Here is a 24,256-nt window from a genome sequence, read left to right as displayed (position 1 = left end):
TTTTTTCCTGTCAGAACTTTGATAATTTTTGACCAAATAATGAGAGGGTTTATCCATTCGCATTGGAGAGAAGCCTGTCCACTGATGTTTCTCCAGGTTTTTGCTTCAATTCACACAAATCACAAGGTCTAACAGCTCACACACATGACCTCCATTCGAAGGGAGCTATGAAAATATCCCATTCAGCCTTAGGACACATGGAGGTTTTGTGATTTGATCTCTGCTTTCCGCTCGCTCCATTCACAGAAGGAAAATGACAAAGAGAGTAAATTTGTCCTGATTTGAGAGCAGCCAGCATACCAGTGGAAGGGGTCCTGTGTATATGGAATAGCAAGGACTCCCATCAGGAGGAACCACACTTGATGGACAGTCAACAGCCAAAAATATTCAGGTGATGTTGAGGGACACTGTGACCTGACTAGAGACATAGAGACCGCATTCCCCCTGCTGCTCTGTGTCACAGCAAGTCTAGTTTAGGCACATAATTTAAAAATGCATACATCTTTCTTCTATTTGCATAAATGTTTAAGCGAAACTTTACCAACCTAATAATCTTTATCAACCAAACTTCTAACATGCTTCTCAACAGCTCCATCAGGTAACATTCCTCTAAGCCCTTTCCATATTCTCCTTTGTAGATGGATCTTGTGCCAGAATTTGTACTTTCCTGACTCCAGGAAGTATCTGTAATTTCTACTTTCCTGACACCAGGAGTAAATATCTGTAATACCCAAAGTCACTACCTTTCTTTTCCCGAGAACTGAGGCAGGATTAACACTTCTTCAGACTCCTGCAAACACAGCACTCATTTCATGGCAGTTCCCCAACATATGACGGGTCAAATCACCAGTCTGAGTAACAGGCTTCTTTAAGGACAGCTAAGAATGCATCCAGCAAATTGCACATGTTCCAGAGGGAACACCTTGTATTAAATGCCAAGGAGGAGTGGAACCAGCTACAGGTAAAGTTTGCTTTGTTGAGCACTAATGAAACTAATGGGGTATGTTTATGTCACACCTTTCATTCCAAATGATCAAGTGCATTGCAAGCCTTAATCATTTCACCCATCACTGAACTGCAGACTCCTCTGGGGTGGAACATTAACAGCTGCTTGGTAGAGCACAGCAGCATGCCAGAGCAATTAATGAAGGAGAAACACCCCTTCCAACTACAGGAGCAAAGGGAATTTTGTTAAGTGGAATCTAATTATCCAAAGCAGAGAGAGGGACACATTTCCCTTCATACTCTAATCTGGGGTTACAGCTGCTCTTCTAGTCCCTGTGTTACTGGGAAGTCAGCATCCTAGCCTGACTCTTAGGTTGCAGTGCTCCATTCTAAGAAAGAAGCAAAACTCCCGAAGGAAAAGCATTTTGAATTTTTCAGTGGGATACCAGATTCCCACTCCTTCAGATGAGGATCACCATTTGCCTTCTTCAAACACGTAAACCAAACTAGCAGCAAACTAAGAAAGTGGCTGGAGATAAAGGCTCAGTACATAAATGTTCCATACTCTCCCTCAGCTATAAAATCTGCACATTATACAAGTGGGAGAAATCATTGTCTCTAAACTATTTGTGGCAGGGTGGCCTCATTTAAATTATAATCATGGTTTAAACCAGGAAGCAGAGAATCTTGATTTAAATAATCAGGTTTAATCTTGTTTTGCATGTGTGCTTTTCAGTTATTTTCTTTTAAAACTGGTTGATTCTCACTGATTGGTATAATTTGCTGCTTCTTTATGCTAAATCAAAAAGTATCGTATATCTATACATATTTATTTCAGCAATTATATAGTTTAGCATGCATTTATTCAGTTTCCTACTTTTTTACATTTTTTATGAAGTGAAAATGGTGAACAACAGATTTCTTATTCATTAGATGATTACTGGATTTTTTAGTATTTTTTGTTGTCTTACATTTATTTGAAATTCACGTCAAAACTGCATTTAAATGGAAACTGGAATATGGTCGTAATTTCACTCCCTCCTCTCAAACTAAGGGTAATAAAAGTACTTCACCATGCTGGAATTGAGAAGAAAATAAGTCTTGCATAGAAAATGCATTGGTGAGAACAAAGGCTGTGACCACTCTTGCTGGAGAGCTGGAGCAGGGGTGCATTTCCAAGAGAGTTTGGCAATGCTCCTTTGCTGGCAATGCTGATTTAAATAGCCCCCAGATGTTTTTGTTATGCCACCCTCAGTCACTGGCCCTTATTTGATGCAAATCAGGAAGATCTTCTGTTGGGTGGGATTTCTCCTGCTCTATCCAGCATTGAATTGATCTCTCTGGCATGGGAGCTGAGTGGAAATTGTGAAATCAGGAGCTCTGTGTGCTGGCACCCTTGAGAAAAGGCTTTAAAACACATGGTTTTGGGGGATAAGTCAGAGTTGGACTCCATGAGCAGTTGCACTACCATGACCATAGGGATGGAGAACCCGTGAAAGGGCATGGTGATGGGTAGCCAGGGTGGCAACCTATTAAACAAGTTGGTGCCTCAGATGTAATCATAAAAGCACAAAATTATTTCAGTTAAAAGGGACCTTACAGATCATGGAGTTCCAGCCCCTTGTTATGCTCAGGGACACTTCCTACTGGACCAAGTGTTTTAGAACCCCATCTAACCTTGCCTTGAACACTTCCTGGGATGGGTCATCCAGAACTTCCCTGGGCAACCTGTGACAGTGCCTCAGTATCCCCACAGTAAAGAATTTCTTTGTATCATCTGATCTATATCTCTTGTTTGTTAGTTTAAAACCGTTCCCCTTGTCCTGTCACTATCTGTCTGTGCAACAAGCTGTGAATTATTGTTTTCTTTTTATATATATGATTAAATAAGATCTTTTATGTAGTGGAGAAAACTAAACAACAACCTGCCCTAGAGCATATAATTAAAATTTTTGGGGGCAGTCCAAAGAAACACTGAAAACTTCGCAGAATTAGGGCAGTAATGCATTTTCGATCACTGCACTTGATTGAATAAAGTTGCTAAAAGTTAATCAAAATCCTCTGAGAAATAAAACAATGAGATTTTAATGAATAAATTCTCATGGCAGAAGCTATGCTTTCCTTTATTTGGAGCTCAGCGTGCACCTCTGGGCATGGGTAAACCAAAAATAACATGCTCTTTCCTCTCATTTTGTTCTGCTTATAGATGGAGACACATCTCCACTGAAAGAAACAAAGCCAGATACCTCAAGGGGCATTGTCAGAGACTGAACCAGATGTGGACTAACACTGTGTGCTGAACTCAGAAGCAGATTCAGTGGCCCAAATGGGAATTCAGAAATACAGACATGAGCATCTGGAAATGCCCAGTTGGGAAGAACACCTGAAGAGGGAATAGTGGGTATTGAAAGACAGGTGCACCAGGCTTTCTTCCCAATTTCTTCTACTCTTCAGGGAATAATGTATGTCTTTGAAATGCTGGGATGGTGAATGGACATGTCCTACCCACTGCAGCTCCATGTGACCCCTATAGATCCAGGATGAAGGAAAAAAAATGGAGAAAAGGCAATTGGGAAACAAGCTTTGTCTCCCTGTTCCATGCTTAACCAGCTGGCTAAGTCTGGAGGCAGGAGTCTGTGGGCCACACAAGGTAGATATCCAGCCATTCTGAGTTCTCAACCATCACCCCATCCTTGTTGATGGGACATTTACTATCTCCTCTAATTCTTGGCTTTTCTCCATGCTGCTTCTGTTTCATGTATCCCAGAGGGATCAATTCTTTGCCTAGAATAGAGTTTAGGTCAGGCCCCTAAAAATAAAATCCTGCTTCGAGTGACCATTGAGCTGCAGGCCCACCCTGACTCCAATACTGATGTCCAGTGCCATGCCACCTTTGATGGCCCTCAGTGTCCTGCCCATAATCCTCAGTCCATGCCAGTAGCCATTCCTGATTGGCAATGATGCACAAATCCCACCCCAAAACCAGGCTGGAAGTAAAGCTACTATCAAAAGGTATCATGCTGCTGAACATAGGTTTATTCCCCTTGGGGTGTGTCACACCACAAGAAATTATTTATAGCACTTGGAAACAGTGTAAAAAATGCATAGATTTGCTTCCAAAATACTTGGCAGCTTGCCTGCAATATTAATAAATGCAATTATTTTCCTTTAAAAAATCACCATGACAAGGCAGTTTAAAGTGGCAAAAGAAAGGACAAAAATTAATCACATAACTACAAAGAACAGTACATTCTTACCTGTTGATGTTGTTTCTACATTCCCTCTTCCCCAATATTCAGGCTAATTTTAGAGTTTTAGGCTTTTTTCTCTGCCTCATGGCTTCACCATCATCACAATAATAATAACAATGTGAAACCTACACACTAACCTATATTGAACTGCAGTTCATTACAGAAGAATAACATTAAGAAGGACTTAAGTGTCAGCATCCTTTCAGATGCAGATTACAGTAATGCAGAAAGTACATTCTCTACGGGACATACCATACAGGAATAAAATTAACAAAAAGAAAAACAAAAAAAGGAAAGACTTCTTTTCCTCTAGGGACAAAGAGGCCAGCAATGAGATAAATTAGCCCTAGAAATCAGTGGGAATTCCTTTACTGTGAAACAGACTCAAGATACTGACTACTAATGCTGCACCAGAAAAACTAAATTCAGATTAATCTCATGTGCCCTTTGCCTCTTAAATGGGGAGCAAAGATGCTTCTGGTTCCCTTTGTGGTGTTACCAAAGGCACAATTGCCTCTCAAATGGGTTGAATCCTGCCTGTGACGCAGTGACATCCTCATTTTGAAATGCTGTTTTACTCCCAGTGGGCAGGGAGTTGGTTGAATGTGGAGGGAGATAAGGGTCTGTGGTCCTAAACCACATTAATTCACTGTCCCATCCAGGTACAACTTTCTCTGAGACTCTCGTGAAGGTGTGAGGTAGTGACTCACCTATTCACTTTCAAGAAGTATCTCAGGACTAACATCTACAAAGGACAAAAAAGATAAAACGATAGAAAATATGAGGAATCTATCATCAAGAATGTCAGTGATTAGAAAGTTGGATCACAAGTAATGAAGATGTAACAGCCTTCAGGGGAGCCATTTTTCAGTGGGAAATGTAGCATTTGATGGTCATACAGTTAAAAGTCTCCTTTTTAGGACTAACATTCTTCATAGGAATATTAGTATCTTTATGGTTAGAGAGCCTGAAGGCACATTTCTTCCCCTGACCTTCACATTTTAAGCAATTACCAAATCTCTGAATATCTCTGTAAGGTGGCTTCAGTAAATTGGCATATCCCAACAATATCCACACACCAATAAAATGAGTGGTTTTTTGCAAATTCTTCCTGAAAAGGGGCAGTGTGAGAGTTCTGAGAAGCTGAAATAAGGAAGGGTATCAGTGAAAACTCCCTTCTGCTCTTCTGGATGTGCTACTTTATGTAGTTCTTCACTAACTTCTTCAATCGATGATGGATCTTAAGTGGTAAGGGTTCTTGCTTATTTTTTATTTCAGGCTGAAACATGTTGTTAATATTAAAGTTACAACTGATGGGAGACAAGTGAAAGATGACAGCCAGCAGATGTCTGATCTTGCCTTGGTACTTCTAATTGATTATTGTTTTCCTTTACTAAAAAGTCATAAGGAAAACTTAATAAAGTATAGCTCATAGTTCACCCTTTTAAAATTATTATTTATTTTGAAAAATGTTTTGTTTTTTTAAAAAAAATTCCTTTCTGAATTCTCCAGAATATGAATATCACATTCTTGACTACATGGTTTACAGAAGAAGCATGTCTGAAGCACACACTTATTTACTGGAAGTACTTTATAATGTACTGTTTAATTCAGAGGAGAAAATAAAGAGATGATGTTGCTGCAACCACGGTAACAATATTAACAATGGAGTGGATGAAGCCTGAAAGGAAATTACTCAGCAAAACATGGTAATAAAAAGAAAAGTCACCATGGATTATCAGATGGGGTATTAACAAATAATTTGTAATACAGAGATTACACAGTAATTCTGGCACTTATTGCACTGAAATATTGCACTGCTTATTGCAATGAAATATTGAAGTGTACTATGGGCCAGTGATTTGGGTCGACATGATTTGAGAAACAGGAAGGTGAATGCAAAGAAAACTGAGTAAAAATTCTTCCTCTGCAGAGAGTCAGCGCTATTAAGAAGATACCTTGCAAGGCACCCGGTAGCAAATATAGACAACATTAAGAGAAGAGCTCTCAACAACTAAAGAGAACAAGAAAAACACACAGAAATAATTACTGTTTGTCTAAAGCTCTCTTAATTGTTGTAAAAAGACTCTGAGGAGAAAATATTTCGAAAAAGCTGATGAAATGTGGCTTGATCATTGGAACAGCTTTCTGATTTAATAAGAGGCCAAAATGGCTATCAGAAAACTAGCAGCAAACAACATATTGTGGTGTACTTAACCAAAAGTATTGGGATATATACCACTCGGGCATGCTGTTTTCAAAAAACAGACTGTTATCACCATGTACCGAGGAGCTGGTGTAACGCTGCTGATGGCAACAGGAGCCTTCAAAGGCTTTGGTGAGTTCTGTATCAGTCACCACTGAATAAATGAAAGCATCAGTAATATTTATTAACTACCCCAGAGAAATAAAATTGTAGTATTTCTTTGGTGCCCCTTGTTTGAAATATTTGTCTTTAATTATTTCCTATTTTAATGAACCCCTGTGTTCATAATGTGTTCGATAAGCATTCACTTCTGTTGAGTCCTAAAACCCTATGCAATTTCTTAAGAACTCTTTCTGGCAACAGTAATGGCTTAAACAGTGGAAGCAGAGAATGTGCAAGAAATGCACACTGTGCAAGAAATGCTCTGTAAATCAGGTATTATGTCAATTAACATGGCTAAGAGTTGAGTCTGGGACAGTAGAGGAGGCAGACCTATCATGTGAGCTTTAAAGCTCCTGATTGCCACTATGCTTCAGTCTTACAACACTCTATGAGAATTTTTCAGAAAGGCAATTTATTTGATGAGAAAGCAAAAATTCACTGTGACATATCTCCTACCTTTCTGGTTAAGTTGGTAAGGCTTGGGGAGCATGTTTGGATCTTGAGCTGGTTTTTGCTTGACAGTTTTAAATGCATTAATTTAAATGCATTCCAGAACAGCAGTGACTAAAGGAAAAAAAATTACAGAAGGGTTTGGGTTGGAAAGAATTTTAAAGGCCACCTAGCTCCAATACCTGGGTTGTACTGGGAAGGCAGGGACACCTTCTACTAGACCAGGTTGCTCACAGACACATTCAGGCTGGCGATGAACAATTTCAGGGATGGGACAGAAGAGGAAATTATTCGTCTTTGTTGGATGTGGGTCCAAAATGCTGCTATTAAACCTTTTCACCAGTAAGTGTCTGTATTACTATGGTCACCATATCACTTTTGGCACTGACTTTTGCTTTCAGAGGTGAAGCTAAAGATAAATGAACCCTGAGATGAAACTGTTCTTCCTAAACAGAGATGATCAACAGATGTGTGGTGGAAGTGTTGGGGTGATCAAACCTATATCGAATTCATTATTAAATGGGTGACTGGAGTCCAGTAGTAAACCCTTTTGCAATCATAGAAGGTGTGCAGAAGTTTTTGAAGGATGATGCTTCTCACATGGTTTTGAATTGTGAAGACGGAAAGAAGTTGCACAGGGTAATTTGACAGAAAAGGTCCTGCAGCTTGAATTTTGGCTTCCTTGGTGGTTAGATCTGGAATTTTAGTTCATGTCTACTAATCTTTCAGTGTGGTGAAGTCACACTTCGGCTACACTGCTGCAAGAATTTCTTTACATGATAGATCACAGTTGAGCATCTTCAACTCAGTGGAACTGCCTTGAGCCATTTGATGCTCATCATCCTGTCTGTGAGATTCTTCTGGCCATCTGATACTGCCCACATTCTTCCAAGGAAGAGATGATGACAGAGAGGAACATCATGCCACTCCTCACAGCATTAATCATGGCTTACTTGTCCTGCTAATGAAAAAAAATGCTTCCTCTGTCTCTTGTTCCTTCTCATATTTAACCAACTACTTGCCTTGGTGGATATGAGCACTGACCCCAGATTACAACTAAAGTAAATCCTTAGTTTGGAATAGTTTGGAACGGCTTCTTTGGAGTTGCTGAAAGTTAAGCTGTACTGTTTGTTTGTATGTTTGTTAGTTTTTAAAGGGCTGCAACTCTACTTTCACGAAGACCAATTTTAAAAATGCTGTTGACCCAGGTGTATGGTAACGCTGTAATGATTGTACTGAGTAAATCAGTAAGTTCATTATCACACTGAAGGTACAGGAAAAAGTGGTTTGGTTTTGTTGGTGGTTTTGTTTTGCTTTGTTTTTTTGTTTTTGGTTTTGTTTTTTTTTGTGGGGCTTTTTTCTTTTTTTTTTTTATTTTATTTTATTTCTTTTTTTTTGTGGGTAGGGATTTTGTATTGGAATATCTATGCATTTTCTGCCTGTCTCTCAAGTTCAAATCTGTCCAGGAATTACCAGCATGATTCATAAACACTTTGGGTGGATCTGGGTTAAGATCTCCATTACAGACCCAAAGGAAACAGACACAACCCAGTTCCTGGATGCTTGCATGCAAACATTGTCCATGTCCACATATGCTAGGAGTCTCCTAGACAGTACAAAAGCTCAGTCTGAATAGTCCTGCACAGCCCCAGAGGAATAAGGCACATCAGTGCTGCAAGAATTGGAACTGGAGAAAGAGGGATGCTTGAGAGACCCGCACGGAAAGCCACTCTGACTGAGACAGCATCTAGTCTAGACCCTTCTCAGCAAATCTTTGTCTAGTTTACACTTAAAAGCTTTAAGCACTGGAGTTCCTCAGACTCCTCTGATCTCCTCCAGTGCCAAACTGCCTTCCAACTCTTTATGAGGAGAGGAGACTCTAGATGCTGTAGTTCAACTGTTTTTGCAATGGGTGATGTTTTGAAGATGGAGTCAGACTGTTCTTGGAGATGCTCAGTGGCAGCAATGGACATGAGTTGCAGTTGAAATCCATACCAGCTCTCAGAAGAAGAGTTGTTCGCAGCAAATGTGGTCATCTGCAGAACCAGGATATAGAGGCTGTAGCCTCTCCATTCTGATAGATACTCAAATTGCAACTGAAAAGAGCCCTGAGTGACCCAACCTGACCTCCAACTTAGCCCTGCTTTAAGCAGGAGAGGGACCAGAGACTTTCAGCAATGCCTTTCAGTTTAAATTATCCTGTGGTACTGTATTTTTATAATGATGTTCTTATGATTAGAAGTTTTTTGGGCTGGTTTTTTTTTTTTTTGTATGCGACTAAATTGCTGAAAAATAAGCCAATTTCTGGAAGACTATTACCTCGCTTTTCTTCAATGTGCCCTTCTCTATGGTAAACAATTTCTGGCTCAGTACAAATCGTGTTCAGGGTTAGCTAAGGTACCGCCAGGAAACTCCAGGCTTCACTCCAAATGACCACTTCAGGAACTTCTTTTGCTTGAATCAGTCTTGCTGAGAAATAGAGCAATCTACTACAGGAAAGAAGTTCTCCTAAAATCTCCTAGACTTCCAGGAACCAGACTCCCTCTGTGCTTGGTTCTGAACTGTTAATGGGAGTTCACAGTTCCAGTTCAGATCATGATCATGCTGCAGAAAACCCCTTGAACCATATAAAGTGCCTGCTATATCAGCAATACAGAATAATGGCACTGTCCCCAGGCAAAATGCAGCAACTTGAGCTGTGCCTCTGTCCCCTCAGTGCAAAGTGACTATCCAGGTCATGTGAAATGCACTGTCTGCTGGAGGGGAAGCCGTTGTGGCTGTTTGAATGGGCAGGACGTGAGCTCAGGGCAATGCCAGAGTTATAACTCAACTCTTTAGTGACAACAAACTCTTAACTTAGTAAAAGCATTCGGCCTCCTAGAAGCCTTCAGCCTAATGAAGGTGTCCCTACTCAGGGCAGAGGCTTGGAACTAGATGTTTTTTAAGGTTCCTTCCAACCCAGACCATTCTGGGATTCTGTGAAAACCTCATAACAGTTTAGATAAAGCTATGGATAGCTTTCCATGCCAGCTCCCAGTTCAAGTGATCTATGGACTACAATATGCCAGAGCACTTCATAGGCTTCCTTAAGGACAGGGATGGACTGAGCAGCATATCTGTTCCTTTAAGGCATCACCACTCCTGAAATAAAAACAAACCTACTTTTCAAGGGAGCGATCCCTCTCCTTTTCTAGGAACACAATTTATGTTTTGGCAGAATCATGCTTTTACAACTTTGGATTTACAAACATCAGAAGTAAATTCTGATTATTTATTTTAGATAAATAATGAACAGCGTAAAAACTGCTGACTTTGACCTTCATTGGAGAAGTTGGTTTAATGAGCCCCATAAACTCTTCTATTGATGGCAGGTTCATAAAGTCCATATTGACTTCCGCTAAAGGCTATAACTTCTATCAATACTGTCAACAATTAATATTGGCTCATAAAGGCATCCTGTAAACTGAGTCATAGCATTATGTTACTTTACATTGCCATTAGCAAAATTTCATGTCTTCTCGAAAATGTTTCTTCTATAAATCTAGGATTTCTCAAAATAGCATGTGTGATAGCTAGCAGCCCAGAGAAACACTACTTATGTGGAGTGAGGAGAGAGGAAACGCCTTTATGTTCAGCAGAAAAAGCTTCTGAGAGGATCTCAGGCTTCATTTGCTCCTACAGTAGGTCTCAGGCTGTGAGGAGTTTGTGGACAAAGGTTTCTCAGGCCTTTATCTGTGCCAAGCAATTACAAAAGAAAATGCTCAAATTCTGCCTACTTGAAAGACCTGCACCTCACCTTCTTTTCTTTCTACCTCGCAACATTAGTTTGGATATGTTTATACCACCACTTCAACCACAGTCCCCATATTAAAGTGAATTTTTTCTCAGTACCGGACCAGTTTTTCTGACCTGAACATGGTCTGATGTCTATGACATCTTCCCAGGAAAGTCTAATTATCAGATGAAGCTCATCACCAGCACAGTTTGGATCTTAATATTTTCCTTCAAGTTCCACCACCTTTTTTTTTGTTAGTATGGACAATACTATTACATACATACATACATACATACATACATACATACATAGCAATCTATGTTTTATTTGTGCTACACAGACTTTTGGTTTTAGTCTGATACAGTCTTTCTCATTCAAAACACCTAACATCTAAGACTGCAAATGCCTAGGCTCCAAGGAAACTCCTACATTTATAAAGCATTGTATGTTCTCCACCTCTGGTTTCCCTTTTTCTAGTTGCTATGAAGTGATGGTTCAACAAATGGTTACTGTGCCATTAAACTTTAAGAAAGAGGAATTGAAGGTTGTCTCCAACCTGACATGAGTCCTACACCCTCTGTGATTACTTTCAGTAAAGCCTTTCAAGGCATATGAAGTTGCTAATGTGCTGTCTCTAATATAGTTCATTTGAAAGTGATCTGTAGGTACAAAGTTGCATTTGCAGGTGTACAGAGCAGGGAAAAAGACTCCCAAACACAATGCAATTCTTCTCTGTTAAGACCAAGGCGGGGGGGGGGACCCAATAACCTAAAATTCTGCATATTGCTTTTCTTAGTAGGCAAGGAAAGAAAAAGTGTATAAAAATGTATGGGATAGGATCGCAGCTGCTCACACATCACGTGGAAAGCACAAAAAAGAGCCTGGATAGAGGAGAATGGGGTGGAAGCACAGGGTGCTTGCTTTTGGCTGTTTTCTAGCAATTTCTTGTGAGTGTGCAAAACTTTAATTGACCCTGATGATCCCTCTGATTTTTCATCAAAACACAAGGATCAGAAGAAAAACAATGTAACCTGGCCCTGTGTGTCTGCTTGTAAGACACTACACTAAGAATCTTAAAAAAGTATGGTAAAGATAATTTAAAAAGATTCTTCTGTACATTCTTTGAACAGAAGGCCATTTATCTTTGAACTCTGCCTAATATATCATTATCTCCAAGTAGAAATTTAATAAGCTTCAACTGTAATTTTGTTGGAGTTAAACATAAAATCATGTGGGTGGTGTATGTCTCACTGTCATGGCTTCCAGAGGAAAACTTATCATCATTTGTCACTATAATACTGTGGCAAAAAGCATGAAAAGCACAAGTGATACAGTCATTTCACATGAGCTTTCTGCACTGAGCACAAGTGCCCGAAGACTTGTAGGGAGCAGCTATATCAAGAAGCAGGCTGTGCTATAATTGAATTAAAGGTGCAAAGGCATATAGGACTGGATGAACTCCTGGGTCAAGTTGCAATTGAATCAAAGTCCCCTCTCCTTCTCTTGCACTGCCTGGCAGAACTGCTGACCAAAAGGTTCGCAGACCTACAAAAGGCATGCAGGAATCCCCGCAGCTGGGGACACAAAGTTACAAAGATAAAAAAATCTGTGACCTTCAGCTTTTATTTTGCACAAAGAAAAAGGTTTCTAAAAATATTTTGCCATCATTTTCCTTCAGAGAGCAGTCAGCCACTTTACATAAATGAAGCGGCCCCTGTCAAGGAACCAGCAAGGAAGAGAAGAAAATTATCTGCCCAGAAAATCTGAGCAAAGATAAGAGTAGCATTGGCCAGAGGAGGGGAGATTTAAATGCCTTTCCTCTGAAAGGTTGCTGCAAAAAGCAGGGAGAGTATTACAGCTATTTAATGATCTCTGTCACAGTGATAAATAAGTAGGAGCTTCTCCAGCAGTTCATTAACAAAGACTCTGTAGGACAGTAAAAAGGCCATGACTGGGGCTGTTAGAAGAGTGTTTTCATGGAGTCTGATAAAAAACCCCATCACTAAACCTAAGGAAGATTAAGGTGGAGTAGTAGGAAGACACATTCCTTATAGAGCTCGAGGCTGAAACTTGCATGCATTGTCACCACTTACCTGTTTCAGTATTCTCATGCTCCGTGTCAGTGAGCGTGAGGTTGGAGTTGGCCCGGCTTGACAAGCAGGAGCTGCGCCCGGACTTCGTGTTGCGTCCCCAGAGCCTCACTGGGTGCTCGGGTGACATGACCACATCTGCTTCTGTGTCGGCATCCGAGCCAGCGCCAATGGAGTAGCCACAGTGAGGCAGCCCGATGTCGGTCCGGTACAAAGCCCCATGTGTCGGTGTCACATCTTCAAGTCCCAGTTCTCGCAAAGAGAAGTTGGCTCCTGTGAGAAAAATGCACCAGCCAGGTTATTCTTCAATAGGGCACGGTGCCATGTAGCACAAGTCAACAGCTGAAGTGTTCATCCTCTACCTTCATGTGGGGCACAGCAGTGTCACAGTAACACACAGCAACATCATACCAAAGATACCTTTCTTCTGTAACACACAGCAACATCATACCAAAGATACCTTTCTTCTGTTGTCTTGCTCAGTATGAGACCAAGAGACCACAGAACCATAGAATCATTAAGGTTTTAAGATCATTGAGTGCAACCATTACTCAGAACATCCAAGTCTACCACCAGACAATGTCTCTAAGCATCTCATCTACTCTTTTTTTAATAACAATTCCAGAGATGGTGATTCCTCCACTTCTGTAAGCAGTCTGTTCCAATCCTTGACCACTCTTCCACTAAAGAAATTTTTCGTAATATCCAATCTCAACCTCCCCTGGTGTCGCTCGAGGCCATTTCCTGTTGTCCTATTGCTTGTTACTTGGGGGTGAAGACACCAGACCCCACCTCACGACAACCTCTTTTCAAACATGCCAAGACTAAAAAAGCAGATGGATTCCTGCTTCTGGAACCTGACAGGGCATGTTCAATGCAATCACCAAGTTTGAAAGCAAAAACGGATATAGAAATGGTGCAATACTTTAGGAGAGGTAAAAAGTAATCTTCTTGTGAGAAAAGCAAAATGAGGCGTGCAATGATCAAAAGTCCTACCATACACCTGTCAACTTCCCTACAATAGGCAATTTGAGTGAGTTCTGCTCATTGAAATCCCTGAAATTACATACTAGGGATTTAAATTTCCTTTGGCGATTTCACTTTCCCCATGCTGACCACTCACACCTTGACTCACATTTAGCTATTCATTCTGATAGAGTCACAGCAGAGGTTATTTGGCCACAAATAGATGCAATTGTTTAGCTGACTAAAAATATGACCTGAAAAGTGACTCTTGACTCCATGTCTAGTTACCTGCAGAGCTTCAAAAGCAGACTGAATTGATGTGACTACGGCCTCAAATATTAGCACACTTTGTTTGGAAAGTTCCACAAAGAGGCTGGGGAGAGCAATTTGAATCCACATTTATTTATTAATGCATTCATTTATTTTTCAACCTTGAATATCTTGAAAAGATTTTGGCACCCATGAGTGCCTTTAGCTGCACAGTGCATTTATACAGCTCAATGCATCCCTGCTTCTGTTATGCTATGCCTTGGATAGATTAAAGAACTGAGCAGTTTGCAGTTCAGGCATATTTCAACAAAATAAATCTCAATGCATGATTTTCAAGAAATTTCAGGCACAAACCTTCCTTTGAACACTGAAGTTCATAACCACTCATTATTGAAATAAGTTCATCAAGTCTGGATCTCCAGGTTGTATCCAAAGGTGAATTACCATTTTCTCCTTTCTCAAGACTCCACAATTGTGTGGTTTTTTTCACATTTCTATTTGTTGATGTCAAATATCATATGGTAGAAAATGGGTATCCAACAGAAATAGTCAGTTTTCTACCTTTCCAGAGTACGGTTTCATACTTGTGGAAACACCCTAGCTTGTCCTTGAACCCTGATGATAGGGGAAGGTCTCTCATATGAGAGCACACATGCATCAGATGACAGGTGGCCAAAAGTAGATGCTATTTTACACATTTTTTCATTCAGTTGACTTTATAGCTCACAGTAAACAGAGAGGAGATATGCGACTGCAAGGTGAATAGTGGGACTGGACAACATTTTCTTGTATAGCTTGGAGAAGGAGCTGTTTGATGGCAGGAAAAAATTCAGGTTCAGTTGGTTACAGATCTGCAGCTGACAACACCCCAACTGCATAAAGGATTCATGAACTTCACACCTTTTTAATTGACCAAACAAGATTAAAGCTTTCAGACAGAGTGGACAGAAAAGGTTGCTTGGGGCTCACAGCTCTGTCTGACCCTTGCTTGAGAAGCACAATGCAAGCTTGTGGCAAAATAATCCATTTAACATAATTACAAAGTGGTTTGAGAGATTGTCCTCTACATTCTCATGGCATAAAGAAGCAAATAAACCAGAGTTTGCTCTTCTAGTTTTGACTTACGTGTAAGGCCATGGTTTTCTAAACCATCCCTTGTGGAGTACTGAAAAATATCTTTTGGTTTTCCTTGTGTGTTTGAGTCATTGATGCCAAGTTCCACCTTCGCCTGAAAGAAGCCACACTCAGCATCATCAGGCACATCAATGTGCAGCATGACTGATGTTCTCCAGCAACAGCAGCTCATAAATTATGAAAAATGACTGCTACAATTAACTCAAAATCAAATTTATTTGCAATAAACAGCAGCAGATGCATTGATTTTCATATTCTATGCTCACTGTTGCCTTTTAAGCTGGAAGAACTCAAGTCAATAAAAGGAGGATAATAAATATCCAAGACTTTTTAATTCAGATCTGGTCTATTTTCTCCTGTGCTGACTTGCACATTTGCTGACACTCACTCCAGCTAAAACCATTTAAATGCTGACTTGTTTATTTACTGAATTTATTTGGTCAATTTGAAATGTTTCCCTCCTCTGCCTTCCAAACCAATGCAGGAGAGAAATTCACTTTGCCTTGTTGATGTCAAGCAGGCAAATAAGCCTTGGTTTTGGTTGGCCTGATGCCAAGCAGCATCACAAAGGGAGGTCCATTCATGGCTTACTGCCAGTGGAAAATGTGGCACAGAAAGTCTGGGATAATTGTTAACACTCTTCAGGCCAGTTTTGGGACCCTCAGGATAAACTGGGAGAAAGCTTTAAGTTGAGCCATTTGTGAGAGTTATATCAGAAACAGAACTGGTGCTCTGACATGGTTAATCTTAACTTTTCAATTAATTTCAGCTACTTTGACCAGTTATTTTTACTATTTATCAGTACCTTCAAAATTTTCCTAGGCAAGCATAAGCTTGTGTATAGAAAAATTATACTCCCAGTCAACAGACTGAATTTTCAAGAAAAGTAACCTTTTGTGGACTTCTTTGGAGAAGTCCATAGATCTGCATGGCCTCATGGACCTCCAAGTTGAAAACCGCTGACCTGGACTAATTCACATCTATCCTGCATGGTGAATATATTGTATGAAGTAAGCAAATGCAATGACCTAAAAAGTTTCCTTTTCTTTATAATGTCATACATTCCTTAGAGGGGATGAAGTACTTTGGAGTTGCTAAGAGGGAAAGAGCTTTCATGATGTCACAGTGTTACATCAACTATTGGCCCTTTTGTTGATTATTGCCTGTTGCAGCTATTCTGAAACTCAAACACCAAAGCCATATGCAAGGAGATACTTCAGCAAATCATTTTGCTTGTGTGTGCCTCGAAGATGAGTCTTGCACCAAAACCACAAATTCACGATTTCTGAGGAGAAATCAAGCAGCCCCCAAGTTTAATGGGTGTAATTATATGCATTCCTTTTGGGGAATCAGCTTCTCTAAATTGCAGAGGGCGTGCTCAGAGTACTCTGGGTCAGCTAGTTTATGTCCATTTTCTGTAATGCTACCTACTCTATTTGACTCACTTTACCATTTTATACTTTTCTTAATGGACTTCTAAAAACAATTTATGTGAAGTCCTGGTTGGAATCTGAACTACATCTCTACAGAAAAATGAAGATGAGTCAAATGGTAGGGGACAGAAATCTACCTCTTACAGGTAATAACAGCAGTGAAAATTGTAACTGCACTGACTTCAGGGTATCTGGAATCTCTGTTAGAACTGTGGAGTCTGCCGTGACTCTTGAAACTCCACATCTTCACAGATACCAGGACTCAGATTCGCTAAATGTGCTCCTGTAAGTCCTAAAGAGGTTCCTTACTCCTTTAACATTGAAGCATGTCCCCAAGGCAAACTTAAAGCCGGCAGGCCATGTACAATGCCAAGGGGGGTCATTCCATCTGGACCTCAGTTGTCTTCTTTCTTCCAGGATTCTTGGGTTTTGCTGTAGACCAGATGGACAATATGGACAGTGACACTCTCCACTTGTTGCCTCCTGCCTCAGCATCTTCGTTGACTTCCTTCGTGACAGAGCAGACATGTGACACAGTGAAAGGTCTCCTGAGCAGGCAGGAACATTCCATGCCATGTCAGTACCGTACAGCATGTGCACAGGGGGTTTTAGTCTCATGGTGGGAAGTGGCAAAGTGCTGCTGCAGACAGAAAGACTAAGACAGAAAATGTGTCTTAGTAAGTGCTAATGAACATGGGATATAGATATGCCCCTTAAGGACACTGGGCTGCACACAGTGTCTTGTGCAATACAATGAAGATGATCTCTGCTGCTCTCTGTAAATCTCTCTTACATCTTGTTTTTGGCCTCAGAGTCTTTCAAAGGTAGCCTCCCACCCAACTCTAGCTCTCAGCTGATTTCCTCATGCTGCTTGCAGCATCATCTGCTGAAAAGTACCCACCTGCTCGGCAGAATTCATCAGCCTCCTGGTGCACCATGTCTTTGACCCGATTGCTGTAGGTCAGCCTGGAGTCTTGATCATAAGCCTTCAGGGTCTCACTGGAGCTGTAGGACTTCTGGGGTGCCTTGCTGTCCTCACTCTCGGCTGAAGAGCTGGTGTAGCGGCGCTCAGTGTCACGGCGCCGAGTCAGAGATCGATACGGCTTCCTTTCCTTTACATCCATGGCACCCTTGTCTGAGTATTCAACATTAAAATAATGACGTCTGTGTGGTGGTCAGATTGGAATAACCTGAAAGAGAGAATTAAAAAATGTCATGCCTTTGGGGCCTCAACGGCTAATTTGCCTGCTTTATGCATTCTTATACTGAAGAAAAGGGATGTTACTTAATGGATTGCAGAAAAACCCTCTTATAACAATTACCAATAAAAAGAAAGTCTCAATTATGTGTGACTCATTTAATAATTGCCACTGCTAACAGGATACATATATGCAGCAACCTTCATCTGTCTGAACTAGACATACACTTGGGAATTTGAAACTGATTGTGATATTGTGTGTCTTCTTTCCATAGGAAGTGATTCAGACACCTCGAGGAGGCATGTATTCATCAGTCACCTAATCTCTGGGAAATCAGGTAATGCCGAAATGTCTCTATTTGGGCAACTGGAGGGCTTTGGAAAAATGCTGTCCTGTGGTTTTAAAAATGTTTCCATAGATCATGAGGTTAGAATGTATGAACAAAAGACTGAGATGGTATAAGAAGGCAAGTGGGAAGGGAGAGGGAGAGAGGAAGGATGAAGGAGTGACATGTGGATGGAAATTGCATAAAAATGTCTTTCTTTTCAGAGGGCTCATTTTTACTCAGCTGGAAATATATTAGAACTTAAGCAGAGCTGAGAAAGTGCAAATAAATGATAGTGTTCTGCTTCATGTAACAACATGGCCTAGGATTTATTTCTATGGAAAAACCAATGTATATATGCACTGCAATACAAGCATACATATCTGCACACAGAGAAAACAGATTTCAGAAATAAAACATATTAGAAGTATTTTTGTCAAAATAACTAATAAATGGTATTTTTACTTCAAGTTTATTAAACATGACAGAAAACACACGAAAAATAAAGGCAATTACTTGCATCAAGATGGAAAAATATATTTTTTAATATCTAAATTTGTTTATGAGGAAAAATAATGATAAAATACACAAACCAAACATGGAAAATCTGTAATTATGAGCTGAATTTCTCAGAAACAGAATCCTCCTGATTGCTAAAAAACAGTTGATTCTCTAAATGCCACCCCAGGATATTGTTGTTTACCATCAGCATTTAAAAACAGAAAGTGAAAGGTTCAGAAAGAACCTATCAGTTCTTGGTCTTCATAGCAAATACATATAGAAATATATCGCAAAAAACTGAATCACATTCTGTTGGCATTTCTTTCTTGAAAAGCTAAACCCTGAATGTACTAATGAAATCTTACTCGTCCATGACTCAGATCCTAGACTTGCTTCAGATGCTGTGTCCTGGATTTCAGAGAATCATAGAATCCTAGAATGGTTTGGGTTGAAAGGAACCTTGAAGAACATCAAGTTCCAACTCTCTGCCATGGATAGGGACAGCTTCCACTAGACCAGGTTGCTCAAAGCCTCCTCCAGCCTGGCCTTGAACACTCCCAGGATGGGGCAGCCACAGCTTCTCTGGGCAACCTGTACCAGTGCCTCACCACCCTCATAGGGAAGAATTTCTTCCTAATACCTCATCTACACCCGTCCTCACACAGCTATGGTGCAGTAGTTGAGGATGGATGTGCTGTGAGCTTTGTAGGTCAGTTTAAAGGGATGTAGTGTAACGTAGCATTTGTGGGTTTTAAAACTGAGGAGTTTTAAATGAAGGATGCGTGAAGGATGGAAGACTCCTAGCACAGGTTCTGATAACCTACAAATCATAATAGTAATACTGAAGCCTGAAGACAACATTTTATTATTATTTCTTGCTTGAAAAGCTGTCTGGCACAAGCACAAATAAAAAAATACTGGAGTTGAAGAGAGACTGCAGGAGGAAGCAAGAATGACAGGAAGGGTAAACTGGCAGCTGGGCAAAGAAGAAGCAGGGGTACACTCCTGGGACTCTCATGGAGTTAAATCATGACACACTCCTATTTCTGCAATTCTAAATGTGCTAAAACTGCTAAAGGGTTTTTGCCTCCCAAAAAATCCAAAACCAACTTTGCAATGACACACCCCAATTCCAACACCTTGTATGGCTTCTGTAGCATTCTTCCTTGGAATTAAGGCACTACTATAACAAAAAAAAAAAAAAAATCCATTTTCACCAGTCTATTCCAGAGATGGTGGCAGACCAAGTTCATACATTCTGTTTGTCAGCAAAATGCACAGAAACTATTGAACACTTAGGGAGGGAGAGGGGAAAGAAGGAGTGTCTTTAACAACCTTTATCTAAGTCATTCACAGAGACTTGAGCACCAATTTGACTTCAAATGTGTTCTTAGACCCACTGAACTCATTGACTTAAATTCATTCAGGTAAATGCAACACAGTGAATGCAAATGGGTTTACTCACTGGCCAAAACTCACATGTTAAATGTATTGCAGAGTAAGGGTATAAAACTAACCTGAATGTAGAAGCAATAGTGAAGGAGATTGCATTGTGCTATAGAACAATAGAAGCATGTAAGAGATCTACCAAATATTGGGCGATTTTTTTTTTTTTTTTTTGCATTGAATCAAGCATATTGGTGCTTTCACATTGGAAAGAAATAAAAGAAATAGAGCATCTGATTGCCTTTCAGTGCACTGTCATCTTCCCTTCTTTTAAAAAAATATTTTTTTGGCTTGAAAAATTGTGACTTTTTTTACACTTGTTATTGAATCAGTTTGTCTCTTTTATAGCATCTCTGTTTGAAAACCTTAGAAGGAGCAGGTTTGTTATACTTTTGAATATAACACCTTAAAACAGGCTCCTTCACAAAAGCCCAGTATTGTGAGCCACTATAATGAACACTGAAATTGTGGTTTATTGTTATGGGGGATGAAGATAGCAGAATGTGAGTGAGAAGCGGTTACTCTCTAAGAAAGAAATGAGGAAAGGTGGTTTCTGTCTGCTCCCAAGCATTGTAGCAATTCCTATCTAGGGCTGGTCATTAAAAAACCCTCTAGCAGGAGAGCAACATGTGCCAAGGAACCCTTTTTGCACTGCTAGAGCCACAAGGTACAAACAGGATCTGTAATTACCATTAGTAACCTTGCAATTTAGGAAATGACAAAAAAACATGAGGAAATTGACTGAATTCCCACCAGATGAAGGGTTTTCTTTTTGTAAGGAAAGGTGCTGAAAAACTGAAAATTCTCCTACAGTTCATCAAAAATAGCCCTGTAAATTTGCACCATCCATATGCACATTCCTCTGTAACAGCGTTTCTATTCCCAACTCATTCATGTCTTTATAAATTTAACTCTTCTCAACTTTTTATTTCTCTCTCCCTCACAACTTGGGTTGACTTTCCAAATACAAAGGTTACCTCCATAAAACATAATGAATATTTTTTAAAGCTATTTTTACTGTTGCATTTACCTGACTTAAGTAAGTTTCCAGCACTTCTCCATGGACATGGAGTTCTTGTCATCTCAGTTTTATGGCCCAATTCCCAGATGGTTTAGACACCTTACTTTCAACGGAGTTGTGTTGTCAGAGAGTTTGCCTCATAGCTTTTCTGTGGTAGATTATTATTTCTTTTTCTGTTACTCCTTGTGTCTAGATTTTACTTCTGCTACAATTTCATCAGTGCCATCAACACCTCACATTTTTCCTGACTTCTCTGGCACATGACAAACACAAAGAATCACACTCGTCTCAATTACATACTCAACCACCAGTTTCTTTCCGTCTTTAGCTCATGATTGCTCCTCATAATTTTAAAAGCTTCCATAAACTTCCTGGACTGGATGTAAAAAGCCAGGCTTTCTAATATAGACCTTTCCATTTCCGTGTTCATTTTCCTTCTGTAAAAGCACAAAACCCTTCTGCTCTGAATCATTTATATTTGGAAAGGGCTTTCTTGTCCTAGAATGCAGTGTTTCTAGTTCTGTTTGTTTCTTTCATCATACTGCTGTCTGCATAACATATAAAATTTCACCTTTTTTTTCATTTTTAAAAATTTTACTTTAAGGTCAATTAGTTGCAATAGCCAGTCCTATTTTTGGCAGACTTCTGTGTATGGGGGTCCAATCCCAGCTGGACCACAAACTGGTTTGCAGTACAGCTCACAACAGAAGCATCCTTCTGTTTTTACTTATTCTACTCAGAAAAATCCCACTGACCCCAGAAAGGGTTACTTAGAAATAAAAGCCTGTAAAATCAGATTCCTTGATATAGTTATATTTTTCAGGAGTGTGGGACTCTTCTCACATCCCTGCACATATGTCAGGGAGTGGAGCAAAAAAATCAGCTTTCTGGTTCTGGTGCAGTAGTGCAGCAAACATAATGCTTATTTGCAGCATTTTTTATTTTGCTTTTGCTTTGGTTGGCTCCCAAACAATCCTTTTTATGATGCTTTATCCTTTACATCTCTCCTCCTCATTCTCAGTTCTGTTGGTTTTTGTTGCTCTTTGGAGCTTTGATTAACCACACCGGCTTTGTGCTGCAGAATCGCACTCAATGAATGGCAAGGGGTATGATTTATTTTCTGAGTCACTGCTCAAAAGAGAAACTTGCATCAATCAAAAACCAGACAAGGGAGTGTGACACCACGAAGTGATATGCTGGGAGGTGCTTATAGCAAAAAGGACAGGTGGTCTTTGATAGCTGACTTACATTGCAGGTCACTAATCACAGAGATTAGCAGCAAGGTGATAGACAGCGCCTGTTCTGGGAGGCAGCATGTCATATCATCCAATTTTCTGTCAAAATGTGAGGGTTTAAACAGTACAGATAGCTTTATGTACTTCCCATATAGTTATGGCAACAGGGTGATGAGAAAGCTAGAAGAGTGAAATATCTTGTCTGCAGGAAAACGTGTGCATCAGCTCTGGTGGGTTGATTCCACCTCCACCTTTGTGCTGAAGGAAGCAAAAGGACTATTCACTTCTCATTTGTTTTCCTCTGCAAAACTGCCTATGCAGAAATGGTATTATTTTACTTGGTAGGGCATGCTTTTTGTCTTCTTGAACTCGATCTCATTTCACTGCTTAGGGCAATATTTTTCCCTATTTTTTATTGCTGCTACCCCTTGTAGAATGAGCAGAGCCATAGGATGCTGAGCAGCAAGCTTTTATATTCCCTCCTTTGGGCTCCACAAATCAAATCATTAACTAAGACCTAAAGCTGTTAAGTAGTGAGCAAGTATCCTTTCTTTCACTTTATAGAGGAAGAGATGAGCCACAGGGAGAGAAAGTGAACTGCTTAAGGTGGTACAAGAAGAAAACAACACAACTGAGGGCAGCAACTTCATCTCCAAGGCTGAGTCTGACACTGAGCTCTTGATTTTTTTGAGAACCAAGTCACATAAGCGTAGTAGAATAATTAATTTTAAAAACTGTGGTCAATGAATGCCTGAAATCTTTGTTGGGGAACAGTAGCATGGACATCAGGTATTATTAACAAGATGCTCTTTCATGTTCGATAGTGTCCTTCAGTCAGAAGGACTGTGGAGCATGGACAATGGCAGTTATATCTGACCTACAAAATCCCATGGTGAGTGATGAAAACCCCACTCAGAGTCAAAAGGGAGACAGATTTTCACCTTCTATATAAATTTTCTCAAAGACACCAACAGATACTGGCGGCAAACCAGCAATATTATTTAGGAAATTAGTTCCAACTCAGGACCCTAAGCTGCAATCAAAGAAGTTGTGAGTTCAGATGATTAAATGACTTTGTGTCTGTGATTATTAATATCCTACACCAAATAAAGTCATCACCTGGTATTTTACATCGTATTTGAAAGAAGGCAGTCCACTGTGACAGTCCTATCATTTCCGTGAGGATGAAATGCCTTGTTCAAATCTCCTTATTGTGATTTCATAGGCTCCTGGAAAGGCTTGTGCTGGAGGGAACTTCAAAGATCATCTAGTTCCAACCTCACTGCTACAGGCAGGGATACTATGCACTAGTTCAGGTTGTTTAGAACCCATCCAACCTGACCTTCAAAAAACCTGGCCTTCTTTATATAAAATACCGAATCTGAGAAATCTTACTCGGTCATTTATATTTGTCAAAAATTGTCTAAGATATTGCCTCCCAGTCAACCTCATCTAAAGCACAAACCTGGCATAAATATAGTGGTGAATGTTCTTTCTGATGCATTCAGCAAATACTTCAGCATGTACCCAGGGGTTATTCAAATCAAATTTGTATTGTTTGGTGATCAGAGTCAGCAATGATCTGATCTTAGCAAATACACTACTGTGGCTTAAACAGTGTGATGCCATTTATCATGGGAAATGGGAGATTTCTTGTTTCTGGGAGATTCTTCCATAACATGAAGGATTCCTGTGTTTTTTATTAAACCTTAAGCTTCAGATTTATAACACAGGTTCAAATCCCATGAGATCTTCATAGGAAATAAATTAAGCTATAGGTAAAACATCCTCTCACATTTTTGGCACAGACTTAGGAAAGAGGCAGGCACAAGAGAGGAGGAGAATGA

At 40.0% G+C, this 24,256-nt stretch overlaps 1 protein-coding gene across 1 annotated transcript in view; it reads right to left on the bottom strand.

The window, feature by feature from the left end:
- TENM4 (teneurin transmembrane protein 4) overlaps positions 1-17,806 on the bottom strand; it is a gene marked incomplete at both ends in the record, with an annotated part of 337,845 nt that extends 320,039 nt beyond the window's left edge. Inside the window, 2 exons of the mRNA XM_084201037.1 lie at positions 12,883-13,152; positions 17,584-17,806. Coding sequence (XP_084057163.1) covers positions 12,883-13,152; positions 17,584-17,806 — 493 coding nt within the window. The remainder of the gene's footprint in view (positions 1-12,882; positions 13,153-17,583) is intronic.
- Between the last annotated feature and the right edge of the window lie 6,450 nt (positions 17,807-24,256).

Source organism: Fringilla coelebs, assembly GCF_963513975.1.
Source record: "Fringilla coelebs genome assembly, chromosome: 2".
NCBI classification, from domain to species: domain Eukaryota; kingdom Metazoa; phylum Chordata; class Aves; order Passeriformes; family Fringillidae; genus Fringilla; species Fringilla coelebs.
Note: the sequence above shows the minus strand (reverse complement) of the source record. Positions and strands in the feature narration are given on the sequence as shown.